The sequence below is a fragment of the Symphalangus syndactylus genome, chromosome 24, assembly GCF_028878055.3.
Source record: "Symphalangus syndactylus isolate Jambi chromosome 24, NHGRI_mSymSyn1-v2.1_pri, whole genome shotgun sequence".
NCBI classification, from domain to species: Eukaryota; Metazoa; Chordata; class Mammalia; order Primates; family Hylobatidae; genus Symphalangus; species Symphalangus syndactylus.
In genome coordinates, this window is record NC_072446.2 from 33,482,220 (window position 1) to 33,495,904 (window position 13,685).

The following is a 13,685-nucleotide window of genomic DNA, read 5'->3' on the forward strand; positions in this document are numbered from 1 at the left end:
GACTTGAACATATGTTGGATGGTGACACAATTCAACCCACAACAGGGTGTCATGATGAAAAACAGGTTGAGGCCGGGCATGGTGGCTCACACCTGTAATCCCAGCACTTTGGGAGACTGAAGTGGGTGGATCACTAGAGGTTAGGAGTTCAAGACCAGTCTAGCCAACATGGTGAAACCCCATCTGTACTAAAAATACAAAAATTAGCCAGATGTGGTGGTGGGTGCCTGTAATCCCAGCTACTCTGGAGATGAGGCACAAGAATCGCTTGAACCTGGAAGGCAGAGGCTGCAGTGAGCCAAGATCGCACAACTTCACTGCAGAGTGAGACTCCGTCTCAAAAAAGAGAGAAGAGAGAAAGAGAAAGAAAGAAAGAAAGAGAGAGAGAGAGAGAGAAAGAAAAGAAAAGAAAAGAAAAGAAGGAAGGAAGGAAGGAAAGAAAGGAAAGAAAGAAGAAAGAGAGAAAGAACGAAAGAAAGAGAACGAACGAAAGAAAGAAAAAAGAAAAGAAAAGAAGGAAGGAAGGAAGGAAGCAAGAAAGGAAGGAAAGAAAGAAAAAAAGAAAGAAGAAAGAGAGAGAGAAAGAGGGAAAGAACGAAAGAAAAATAAAAGAAAAGAAAGAAAGAGAAGAAGAAAGAAAGAAAGAAAGAAAGAAAGAAAGAAAGAAAGAAAGAAAGAAAGAGGAAGGAAGGAAAGAAAGACAGGTTGAGAAACACTGATGTGTGCTTACAGCGCAGGCAGGGACCTCCGCTTTCCCCTCTTCTCCCTCCTGTCCCTTCAGCCCCAGAGGCAGCAACAGCTTCCTGCTGCCCTAGTGCCTGGGTGTCTCAGCATTTCTTATTGGTTCCTTTCATCCTGGCCACTCTTGTATAAATAATCTCTTCATTATATTATCTTAAATAGAACCCTAGCATTGTTATAAGCATTTTGTGTACATCTTTTTCCTGCCAGAATCTTGACTGATTCATTTTGATTTCAAAAAATAATGATGTCTGTTACTGAGGACTAGGGAAAAAAATAATGATAGGGCACACTGAGAACTTGATGCTGCAGGTGGGGCTGTAAATTGGTACAACCACTTTGGAAGAAAGTCTGGCAGTATCTAGCCCAGCTGAAGACATGGAAATTCTTTAGCCAAAGTTTCCTCTCCTGGATATTTATCTCCTGGTTTCCTCTCCTAGAGCAATGTGGGCCCAACTATTTCAGGAGATATGTAATAAGAATGCTTCAGCCATCGGCCGGGCGCAGTGACGCACACCTATAATCTCAGCACTTTGGGAGGCCAAGGCAGGCGGATCACTTGAGGTCAGGAGTTTGAGACCAGCCTGGCCAACATGGTGAAACCCCATCTCTACTAAAAAACAAAACAAAACAAAACAAAAAAATTAGCCAGTCATGTTGACACCCACCTGTAGTCCCACCTACTCATGAGGCTGAACTAAGAGAATTGCTTGAACCCGGGAGGCAGGGGTTACAGTGAGCCAAGATGGGGCCACTGCACTCCAGCCTGGGTGACAGAGTGAGACCCTGTCTCAAAAAAAAGAATGCTTAGAACAAATACCTAATGCATGCGGGGCTTAAAACCTAGATGACAGTTTGGTAGGTGCAGCAAACCACCACGGCACATGTATACCTATGTAACAAACCTGCACGTTCAGCACATGTATCCCAGAACTTAAAGTAAAATAAAAAGAAAGAATGCATCAGCCAGCATTGTTTGCAATAGCCAAAACCTAGAAACAACCCAGAATTATAGCCATTGCATTATTATTATTATAGCCATACAACGGAATAATATTCAGCAAGAAAAATGAACTCCAGTTGCACACAAAAACATGAATGGCTCCCCCGAAAACATAATGTTAAATGAAAAAGGTAAGGCACAAAAGAATATGCGTGTATTAGTTCACTTAGATAAAATTCAAAACAGTCCAAACCCAAATATGTTGTTCAGGGATACATACTTAGGAGAGGAAAATTACAAAGAAAAGCAAGGATTCTACCTGGCTTTTTTTACTTTTCTACTTAAATTTCTGACAAGCACTCTTTATAAGTGCCAAAGTCATGAAAACACAAGAAGAGACTAAGAAAGAGTCATGGATGGAAGATACTAAGGAGAAATGATAACTAAATCCAATATGGGATCCTGGAGTGGATCCCGGAACAGAAAGAGAATATTCATAGGAAAACTGGCGACATCCATAAAGTCTGTAGTTCAGTAAATAGTGTCGGACCAGTGAAAATCTCTGAGTTTTGATAAACATGCTGTGGTTATGTAAGATGTTTCCATTAGGGGAAGGCGAGTGAAGGGTATGTGAGTATACAAAGGGCATACAGAAATTCTCTGTTTTATTTTTGCAACTCTTCTATCAATCTAAAATTATTCAAAATAAAACGATTTTTTTTTTTTTGAGATGGAGTCTCGTTCTGTTGCCCAGGCTGAAATGCAGTGGCGCCATCTCAGTTCACTGCAAGCTCCGCCTCCCAGGTTCACGCCATTCTCCCGCCTCAGCCTCCCGAGTAGCTGGGAATACAGGCTCCTGCCACCACGCCTGGCTAATTTTTGTATTTTTTAGTGGAGACGGGGTTTCACCGTGTTAGTAAGGATGGTCTCGATCTCCTGACCTCATGATCCGCCCTCCTCGGCCTCCCAAAGTGCTGGGATTACAGGCGTAATAAAATGAGTTTTTAAAAGCAATGATTGTTACTATAAATGAAGAACAGTTACCTCTTGAGGGAGTTAATTGGGGAGGGCACACGAGGGGGCTTAGCACTGTTCAATGTCTAGGCCTGGGTGGTAGATACGTGGGTGTTTACTTTGTAAGTTTGAACTAGACATCTCTGTTTTATGCACTTTTCTGTATATTAGTTATCTCTCAAAATTTTTTACATGTTAAAAATAGATGAAGGCTGGGTGCAGTGGCTCATGCCTGTAATCCCAGGGCTTTGGGAGGCTGAGGTGGGTGGATCTCCTGAGGTCAGGAGTTCAAGACCAGCCTGACCAACTTGGTGAAGCCTCGTCTCTACTAAAAATACAAAAATTAGCTGGGTATGGTGGCAGCCGTCTGTAATCCCAGCTACTTGGGAGGCTGAGGCAGGAGAATCGCTTGAACCCAGGAGGCGGAGGTTGCAGTGAACAGAGATCATGCCACTGCACTCCAGCCTGGGCAACACAGAGAATCAGGCCCCCTCCAAAAAAAAAAGATGAAAATAACTATCAGGCACAGTAGACACGTAGACTAGAAAATCACAGCTGTGGAAAGAGGAAAAAGAAGTAAGGAAAGCAAATATAAATCCTTATCTGGTAAAGAGAAAAAAGGGAGGGAGCCGAGAGGGAGGTCGCATTTCCTTTACCTCAAATGTCCAGTAAATTCATACCCATTCCATATATATAGGCCTTTTTACACAAACAAGATGCTACCACACACATTATTCTGCTCCCTGCACAATACATCGTGGGCATCTTCCACGTCAGCACATACACGGAGCAGGGCGCATTGTTCATCCCGCTGCACAGCATGGCATTGTGTGGCTCCGCCATCATTTATTCACTTGGTCCCCCATTGATGGATACTCAGGTTGTCTCCCTTGTCTCACGATGACATGCCAGGCTGCTGCTACGCACCCCCCTGCACTCGAGCTGGGTACACCTCGGCCAGGGTTTCCACAGACTCAAGACCCCTAAATGGAACAACGGGGCAAAGTCAGAAAGCTGTTGTCAAGTATTGGCTGATGTGATGTGGGATTTTTATTTTCTGCTCTGTTGCTGGCATTTATTTATTTTTTACTATTTTTATTATGCTAATGTATATATAACATAACACTGGTCGTTTTAACTATGAAATGTACAGTTCATTCAGAGACATTAAATACATGCTTGCTGCTGCACAACCATCACCATTACCCATCTCCAAGACTTTTTACGTACGTCACCCCAAACAAAACCATGTACCTGTTAAGCAATAACCCTCCATTTCCCCCTCCCTGCAGCCTTGGTAACCTCTATTCCACCCTCTGTCTCCATGAATTTGCCTGGTCTATATATTTCATATAAGGAGAACACAAAAGGACAAGTGTTGTATGAGCCCCATTGTTTTTTGGTTTTTTTGTTTGTTTGGTTGGTTTTAAGACGGAGTTTCCCTCTTGTCGCCGAGGCTGGAGTGCAGTGGCACAATCTCGGTTCACTGCAACCTCCGCTTCCAGGTTCAAGCGATTCTCCTGCCTCAACCTCCTGAGTAGCTGGGATTACAGGTGCGCACCACCATGCCTGGCTAATTTTTGTATTTTAGTAGAGCTGGGGTTTCACCATATTGGCCAGGTTGGTCTCAAACTCCTGACCTCAGGTGATCCACCGGCCTCGGTCTCCCAAAGTGCTGGGATTAAAGGTATGAACCACCGTGCCCGGCCCCCACTGGTTTTTTTCTCCCAGAACTCACTCCAATTTAGGCACCCACCTGGCAGAAGGAGCGATGTGGAGCAGCATAGACGAGGAAAGTTGGGATGTTCCTGGCTTTGAGGTTCGAGAGGTAAGATGCAGAAGAGTGCTTGTTGAGTGAGCTTTTCTTCCTGCAAAAAGGGAATCAAAACAAGGGAAACATTCTCAGCTGGAGGGAGGAGGTCGAGAACAGAGTGGGGAGAGGGAGCTGATGAAGGTCTCCAGAGAAGGGCCATGTGGGTTGCTATGCTGCTCAGGTAGGTGCTGAGTATGGGATGGGGGAGATGGTGCCTTGAATGAGTTTGGAGATCTGAAAGTAGAGGTGACCTGGGCCCCAGCTCCCATCTGCAATCTTCAGCCATGCTAGCAGAGATGGTGGGGGAGATACGCAGCCGCAGGCCACTCCCCTATATGTTCACAGCTCCAAAGTAGCACGGAGGAAGAGCTGAATGAGTGTGTGCACCTGAGAAGATCAGAAAAGTGAGCTGGGACCCACACCAGAAAGGCTCTCAGTTCTGCACAGTAAGGAGCAAATGGCACAGATAACTCAGCCCTGGTCCACAGACACCTTCACCAGCACCACTGTTGCAGTGAGGGGTCACAGCCTAGCAAGGACTCACTACATAAGCACCCCCAAATACAGTGCCCCACCCCCCAGGAAGCAAGGAAAGTTTCTTTACTAAGGTAAAGCAAAGATCCCCCAGGAAGGAAAGTAAGAAAAGAGGTCTTAATTGGCTGAAGACTCCCTCAAATGGCGAGTTTACCTTGAATTAACTAGAATTAATTTTCTACCTTCTGGTGGAAAGGTATGTATATTAGGGAGGGTGAGGGAGGTATTGAGACAAAAACCAAATTCAATCACAGAGTAACTAAAACTGACATATCTTGCCCACCTGAATTTCACTTTTTTTTTTTTTTTTTTTGAGACAGAGTCTTGCTGTGTCACCCAGCCTGAAGTGCAGTGGCGCCATCTTGGCTCACTGCAACCTCCAACTTCTCAGGCTGAAGCGATTCTCCTGCCTCAGCCTCCTGAGCAGCTGGGACTACAACCTGTGTCACCATATCCAGCTAATTTTTATTTATTTATTTATTTATTTTAGTAGAGACAGGGTTTCACCATATTGGCCAGGCTGGTCTCCAACTCCTGACCTCAGGTGATCCGCCCACCTCGGCCTCCCAAAGTGCTGGGATTATAGGCATGAGCCATCACGCCCGGCCGCCCACCTGAATTTTAGAGACTAAAAAACTCGAAACCACCATGCACGTTTTGCATTTTACGTCATTTCCAAGTTGATATCGATTGGGGTTGGACCAATTTGTGTTCCCTTAATAAACACATCAGTGTGCCATTTCCCCACACCCACACCAGCATTTGTTACCAACCTGAAAGGTACGCTTTTATTAAAAATAAAATAAAATAAGTCCACTTCTTTCTGACTGCACAATCGGTTACATCCACCACTCCATGGTATTATGAATTCTGTCCACAACGTCTCTTGGCACAGAAATGGGAAGAGAATATCACAGCAATTTTAATGAATTTGGAACAGCAAGTTCTTGGCTGGGAAAATAGTATGGCTTATTGAGGGATGTTGTTCCCTTTGGTGATTGTGAACATCATGTTCAAGGCAATATCCAAATGGAAACGACCCTATCAGAAGAAAGCAGGGAGGGGGTGTGGTAGGGTGGCCCGCAAAGCTCACTGAGGGCAGAACCCAGAGGCTGGGGCCCCCAGAGCCCCAAAGATACCCCTGCCTGCCTGGCAGTCAGGCTCTCTTCCTCTTCCTCCTCCTCTCCAACAGACCTATATCCCCACCAACCGTTGTCACCATCTCTCAGGCCCCTGGACAGCATCCTGGACTTTAGCTCTAGGTCCTCTGTCACCTCTCTAAACATGTACCTCTTTCTTTGCACCAGTGCATAGAATCTCAGGGCTGGAGGGGGCCTCACAAATGGTCAAGTTCAACTACACAACAGATGCCAGTTGAAACTCCCTGGTGGCATATCAGTAATGGGGTGCTCACACCTCCCCAGCGCAGCCCACTCCATCCCTGAACCCCCTGACTGTACGGAGCCCTATTCCTAAGGACCTAGAAGCTCAGAGGAAAGCTCACATTCCTCCAGGACACAGAGTGAGTAGGGACCCTCTTCCACATGACAACCCTCGTTTCTTCGAGGACGGCATCCTACCCCCCCAGTATGAGTTCCCCAGGGCTGCTGGACCAAATGGCCACAAGCTTGGTGGTGTCAAACAACAGACATTTCTCCTTCTCACACAGTTCTGAGAAGGAGGGCAGTCCGAAATAGAGGTGTTGGCAGGGTTGGTTCCTCCTGGAGGGTCCGAAAGAGAACCTGTCCCATGCCTGTCTCTGAGCTCCTGCAGCCGCCCGCCATCTTTGGCATTCCCGGCTTGCAGCTGCACCTCTCCAGTCTCTGCCTCTGTCTCCACAGCAGCTTCTCCTCTGTCTATGTCTTTTCCTCTTCTGCATTTAGGGCTCACCCAGATAATCCCAAATGATCTCATCTTAAGATCCTTAGTTTAATTGCATCTGCAAGAACTTCTTTTCTCTTTTTTTTTCTTTTTCTTTTTTTTTTTTTGAGACGGAGTTTCACCCTGCCACCCAGGCTGGAGTGCAGTGGCACAGTCTCAGCTCACTGCAACCTCCACCTCCCAGGTTCAAGCAATTCTCCTGCCTCAGCCTCCCAAGTAGCTGGGATTACAAGCGTGTACCACTAAGCCTGGCTAATTTTTGTATTTTTAGTAGAGATGGGGTTTCACCATGTTGGCCAGGCTAGTCTCAAACTCCTGACCTCAGGATATCCGCCTGCCTTGGCCTCCCAAAGTGCTGGGATTACAGGTTTGAGCCACTGTGCTTGGCCATTCCTTTTTCAAAAAAAAAAAAAAGGCTACATTCACAAGTTCTCAGTGGACATATCTTTTGGGGCAAATCATTCAACTCAACGCACCCCCTAAGTTTTTTATTCTTCCGACAGAATGGTCTCAGTCCTCCTGCCATTCCTCAGATGGTGAAATGTCAAGGCTGCTCTATTCCCATTGGTACTGATGCGACGTACCCAATTGTCCCAAATACCAGCAGACATATCTCCATCTCTCCCACCAAAATGTCACACAAACACTTGTCAAGAGCCAGCTGAAGTTTCAAAACACTCTTCATCAAATTTCCTTGAGCTACAAGGGGCAGCATTAAGAAAAGAAAGCACTTAGGCCCACTTAGTTCTGCCGTTGACTGTGGTGAGGTTTTCCGCTGCTCTGAGCCTTGGTTTCCTTGTCTGAAACATGGGGACAATCATACCCAACTCATATATCAATGCTCCAAGCTCTCGAATAATCTCGTCTCACCTTAGGCTTCAGATTCTTCTCAGCAAGGCCCTTCCCAGTTCGGACTCCCTGTATCGTCCCCACCGCACTGCCTCTGCCCTTTCAAGACCCTTGGCCCCTTCCTGGGCTATATCTGCTGCAGTGTCCTGGTTACGTGCTACTGATTGAAGAAACAGAGGCCCAGACAAGCTCATCCTCACAAACAGACGCTGGTCCAAGACCAGCAAACAAAGCACAGATGGCCTCATGACCCAACGTAACTGCCTCCACCCCTGCACCTACACCAATGCTTCCCAATCTTCTTCACATTATGGCACACAGAGAATGTGATAAAATCCTTAAGGTTCACTGGGTACACAAATGAAGCTGTTCAGGTCCAAAGGTCCCAGCCTGGGGGCTCCACCAGGGCCAGACCTCCTCAGCCTCTCACCAACGGCAGAGGGGATCTGTACCCCAGCATCTTTGGAGCCCATGTGCCGTCCACCTTCAGGGCAAACACAGTGACCTGAGTGTCTGTGTCGCCCAGTCCTCCAGAAGAGGAACTCAATTGGTCCTTTGCCAGCCTTGGATCTGAGAGTTCCCCTCCCAGAGAGATTTCCCCAAAATTGACTGAGAGCCAGTGCAACAGAAAGAGTTAAGGAGTCTACTTAAGATGTGAAATTAGCATGTCTACCAGTACCTATAGTTTCTGAGTTTTTTTGTTTTTTGTTGAGACAGGGTCTCGCTCTGTCATCCAGGCTGGAGCACAGCAACGCAATCATAGCTCACTGCAGCTTCAAACTTCTGAGCTCAAGTGATCCTCCCGCCTCAGATTCCCAAAGTGCGGGGATGACAGGCATGAACCACTGTGCCTGGCCAGTCGCTGGGATTATCATTGCTGATATTCCTTAAGGAAGAAGGCGAGGGAAGTAAATGGGGGAGACACCGAAGATAATGTGCTGGATGCAGAATTCAGACGTAGAAGAAGACAAGAGAAGACGTTTCTTCTTGGTCACTCTCCTAACAGTTTCATTGGTCCTTAGGGTGGAGGGGTAGGGAATTACTACCAGAACAAGGAAGCTTATGGCTTTTTGTTTTCACAGTATACACCATGCTTAGGATACAGTCATTATGTTGAGCACCCACTAAGCCTTGGGCACTTTGCATGCATTATCCCCTCCCCCATATCAACCTCTCCTAGACCCAATACAGTTTACTGAGGGTGCAACCCTGAGCAAGGCAGGCCAGCCCTGCCCTCGGAGAGCTTTGCCTCTCAGGGAGCAGACCAAAAGGTGCAAATAAGCACACTGCTAAGGCTGATATGGATTAAACGGCTTTATCATGTATTGTTATCTATATTGTACACTATATATTATTTATTTATATATAGTTAGCATCCATGCAGCTAAAAATAATAACATAATAAAGCACAGCAAGAGTATTGAGAATGCAAGGGGTATTATTTTAGGTAAGATAGCAGGAAAGACCCCTCTGAGGAAAGGATATTTGAACAGAGATCTAAAGGAGTGAAAGTGGGAGCCAAAGAGAGATCTACAGGGAGAGCATGCCAGGTGGAGGGAACAGCAAATACAAAGGATCAGATTAGAATGTGCAGAAGAATTACTCAAGACATTTTTTTAAATGCAGATCCCTTGGCCACTAGACTCAGAGATTCTGGTTCAGTAGATCTGGGAGGGACCCAGGAATCTCCATTTTTATATATCTCCAGTGATTCTGATGCAGGTGGTTCAATGACCACATTTTAAGAAAACATAGTTTTATATTTCTCCCATGGTTTCGATCCTTGATCATTCTCAATGACTCTGTTCTGTGCTTTTATAAAACCAAAAAAGGCTTTGGGGGTTTAAGGTCTACACATTCTAAAGTCAGAGCCCGGTATATCCTCCCAGCCCCTTCCAATGCATCCATGCGCCCTTCAGCAATCAAGAGAGAAGATGATGCCCAGCCAGTGGATCTTGGGGGAGGGATCTTGGGGCTAGATGGGCTGTAACTGCTGGTGGATGAAGGGTCTGAATGGTGTGCAAGCCAAATGCTCTGCCCCTCTCCTCAGGGCTCTACTCACCTATCTTGGGGCAAGATACAGGGATGGCAAATGTTCCTCCATTGGTCTACCTGTCTGACCCCCCAGCTTCCCCACTGTACTCAGGAATAATGGCCAAGGCAGCCTGGGCTCTGGAGTCAGAGGGCTGAGTTCAAATGCCATTTCCACCTCCTATAAGCTACCTGACTTAAGCAAGTGATTAAGCCTCTGAGCTCCAATGAATTCATCCAAAAAATGGAACTAAAAGTAGTATCCATACCTTCGAGTTAGTATATGACACATGGAAAAGCTCTTAATAAAACCTCTCATCTGCAAAAGCATTCCAATAAAATTTCATTCTCAATGTGAGTGATGTAATTATTAAATCAAAATAAATTCAGTGTATGCACAAGCCCAGTCTAATATGGTAGCACATTTAACAAAACACAGTCCAACAATCAGAAAGTGACCGGGAGAGATTCTACTCTTTTTTACTTGGATTCCTGAAAGAATGTCAAAGGATGTCATTACCCAACATAGTTCTTAAAATTCTATTTGCAGCCGGGCACGATGGCTCATGCCTGTAATTCCAGCACTTTGGGAGGCCGAGGTGGGTGGGTCATCTGAGGTCAGGAGTTCGAGACCAGCCTGAGCAATATGGTGAAACCCTGTCTCTACTAAAAATATAAAAATTAGCCGGGCGTGGCGGCATGAGACTGTAGTCCCAGCTACCCTGGAGGCTGAGACGGGAGAATTGCTTGAACCCAGAAGGTGGAGGTTGCAGTGAGCTGAGATCACGCCACTGCACTCCAGCCTGGGGAACAGAATGAGACTCTATCTCAAAAAAAATAAATCAGTAAAAGTAAAAATTATATTTGCATATGCTTTATTCTTTAATTTTCTCCCCCAACAGCTACCCAGCCACCCCTGAATCCTGCCATTTTCTCTCCCTCAACTCCCAGTCGAAACGCTCTTTAGCCCTTACCATGCTGGCCCTTCACTTTTCCTCCCCCTCCTTCTTCCTGTTCACACCTGCCTCTCTCTGTTGTACAGCTTAGCTGTTTAGATACAGTTTTCCAGTCCCTACTTTTCTGTCCATCTCCCCACCCCATAATAATCATGACTGTCATTACAAACGTGGCACCTTTGGGACTATAGGCAGAGAAAGTGGTGATATCAGTGAAACAGTGGAGAAAGAGTTTAACCCCCAAGCACACACACTCACCCTTCAAAGGCCGATTCTGTGTGCTGCGGCACATGCACGTATACACACACATGCAAGGCACATTTGTGCCCACATATGTGCCGTAGCATATGCATGTGTAAATGCCATGTGATGCGGTGCACACATGTATATGTACACATGCAAGGCATATTTGTACACATGTGTGCTGTAGTACATGCATATATGTGCACACATGCCATAAGCAAACGTAGGTTGTAGCATGTGCACGGGCGTGCAAAGACATGTGCAGGCACATTTGAATGTGTGCGACATAGTGTGCACATATGTGTGTGCACATGCCCTGTGTAAATGGCATGTGCTGTAGTGCAAGCACACCTGCCATACAAGCACCAGGGTTCTGTGGTCCAGACCTGGGGCAAACCATGAGTCCCAGGCCAAACAGGAGCCGAGCCAGGCCTCCCCACAGTCTGTCCTCCCTCCCACTTGCCTCAAGAAACAAAGACAGTTTATCAAGAACTCCCCAGTAAGCGGTTTTTTTAAGACCTTCAGCAGCAGCCGCCGGGCTGAGCTGAACGTCTCACTTTATTAGTGAGTTTGGCCTTGGGTGTCTGGCTGTTTGATCAATCCTGCCGGGGGTCAGTGCTATTTCCTCCCGGCCCCCCCGCCCCTGCCCCCGCCCCTCTGCCGCACCTGATGAACAGCTTGCCCCTGGACCGCTGATCACCTATTGATTTTCCAGCCCGAGGCTACATCCGCCACCAGCTGCCATCTCCAGCCCTGTCACCGGGACCACTTGGTGACTAACTGATCCCCCGGGCCCCTCCCACACCCGCCCCTCACTGCACACCCGGCTCCCCCACTCATGGCCCAACCTGCCCTTCCAGCTTTGTCTGTGCCCAGTTCCGACCCTCTCTTTCAGGGCTCAGTGCTGGGACCCAGGACACCAAAATCAAGGTCTTTTCCCAGTGACTCCCCAGCTGGCTTTGATGCCTGGCTGCATGACCTTGGACAAGTCACTTTATCTCCTTGTGCCTCAGTTTCCTCATATGTAAAACTGGGGCAATATTGGAAGCTACCCATCATGTATATCAGGCAGCAGTTTCCACAGTGTATTATGGGCACCTCTGGGGTCTCTGAGACCCTTTCAGATGGTCCATAAAAGTCAGAATAATGTTGACAATAATACTAAGATGTTATTTGTGGGGGTTTTTTGCTCTCAGTGAAAGCTTTTTAAAACTCCCAGTGGAATATTACAGGGGATACATGACATGTGGTATCTCAAAAACTTGCAGAAGCAGATATAAAAATCGAACTGTCTTCTATTAAGGCTGACATTATAGAGATCTGCAAAAATATAAAACAAAGCCACACTTCCTTCTCCTTAAATTTTGTGTGTTGTGAAATATAGTTATTTTTCATAGGAATATATTATTTATGCTCACATGTAGTGTGTTTATTATTGCTATTTTAAATAAATTATAAAGAAATATTATTAAAATTTGTTTTGACTCCTAAAATGGTAATTAGTGATAGATACAACCCACATGAACAAGAGCTTTGAGAGCCTTGATCATTCTTAGGGTGTAAAGGGTTCCTGAAGCCAAAAAGTTTGAGAACTGCTAGTACAAAATGCTAGCACCATGCCTGGCTCACTGTAAGCACTCAGTAAATTATTATTGCTATGATTTGGAGTTACTATCTTTGGGAGTTACAGTGATTTCTCCAGTCAAGCTGGGGAGGGGATTTGGGGGTGCAGATTTGGGGAGGTTGCCCCTGATTAGGGACATAGGTGGCACAAAGGTGAGATCCCCCCTGCTGGCTCCTAGCAGTCCCCCCACCTGGCACTCACTGTCAGCTTGGAGTGTTCAAAGCCATGGCCAAGGGAAAGGAGCACCTGGCTGATCTTGGCCCTAGCAGCTGGGATTGGCTGCACCTCGAGATACACCTCCCTCAAAATGGCTCAGAGGGAGGCAGCTGGTGCAAAGAAGGAAGAGGCTGGAGGAGGAGATGTAACAATAGCTACTCCTCGATTAGCCTTACCATGTGTCAGGCATCGTTGTAAGCACTTTAGAAAAGTTAAGTCATTTGAGCCCTGCAACAGTCTTAGACAGTTGTTTAAAAATGTACGTGGGATGATTTTGCTGTAATCAGGTATGGGAGAACGACAGACACAGAGTCAACTGCCTGAAAGGAAGATTGCATTACTTACAGTTCCCAAGAGGAGGGGACAACATTCAGGGCCACCTGGGGAAGTGCCAGATTGGGTCAGGAGGCAGAATGAACAAGGGAAAAGCATGGACAAAAGCCTTTATTGTGGCTTTCGTGGGGAAGGAACAGGTGAGGCAAGATTCGAGGTTTAAGATTGGCTAGTTTTAATCATCTTCGTTTACAGTCCAGGTTGTAGTGGTCATTCCTAATTATCTGGTATGCGGCCCTGGAGTGATTTAGGGCAGGGGGAATATTGGCCTGGTGTTTGAGAGTTTTATAAAGGGGATGTTTGGGGATACGGGCTTTGGACAGGTTGGTGTGTATATGAAAGGCAAGCTTGTAGGCCAGGCACGGTGGCTCACGTCTATAATCTCAGCACTTTGGGAGTCCAAGATAGGCGGACCACCTGAGGCCAGGAGTTCAAGACCAGCCCGGCCAACATGGTGAAACCTCGTCTCCACTAAAAATACAAAAATTAGCTGGGCAGGATGGCGGG

At 46.4% G+C, this 13,685-nt stretch overlaps 1 protein-coding gene across 2 annotated transcripts in view; it reads right to left on the reverse strand.

The window, feature by feature from the left end:
• Positions 1-1,835: 1,835 nt before the first annotated feature.
• Positions 1,836-13,685, reverse strand: part of DHX35 (DEAH-box helicase 35) — a 109,788-nt gene continuing 97,938 nt past the window's right edge. Inside the window, exons 20-21 of one of the 2 annotated variants that reach the window (XM_055265503.2) lie at positions 4,455-4,566; positions 1,836-3,681 (exon numbers count right to left, since the gene is read on the reverse strand). In XM_055265503.2, the coding sequence (XP_055121478.1) occupies positions 3,575-3,681; positions 4,455-4,566 (219 nt within the window). In that variant the 3' untranslated portion in view covers positions 1,836-3,574. The remainder of the gene's footprint in view (positions 3,682-4,454; positions 4,567-13,685) is intronic. The other variant, XM_055265499.2, reaches the window with a different exon arrangement.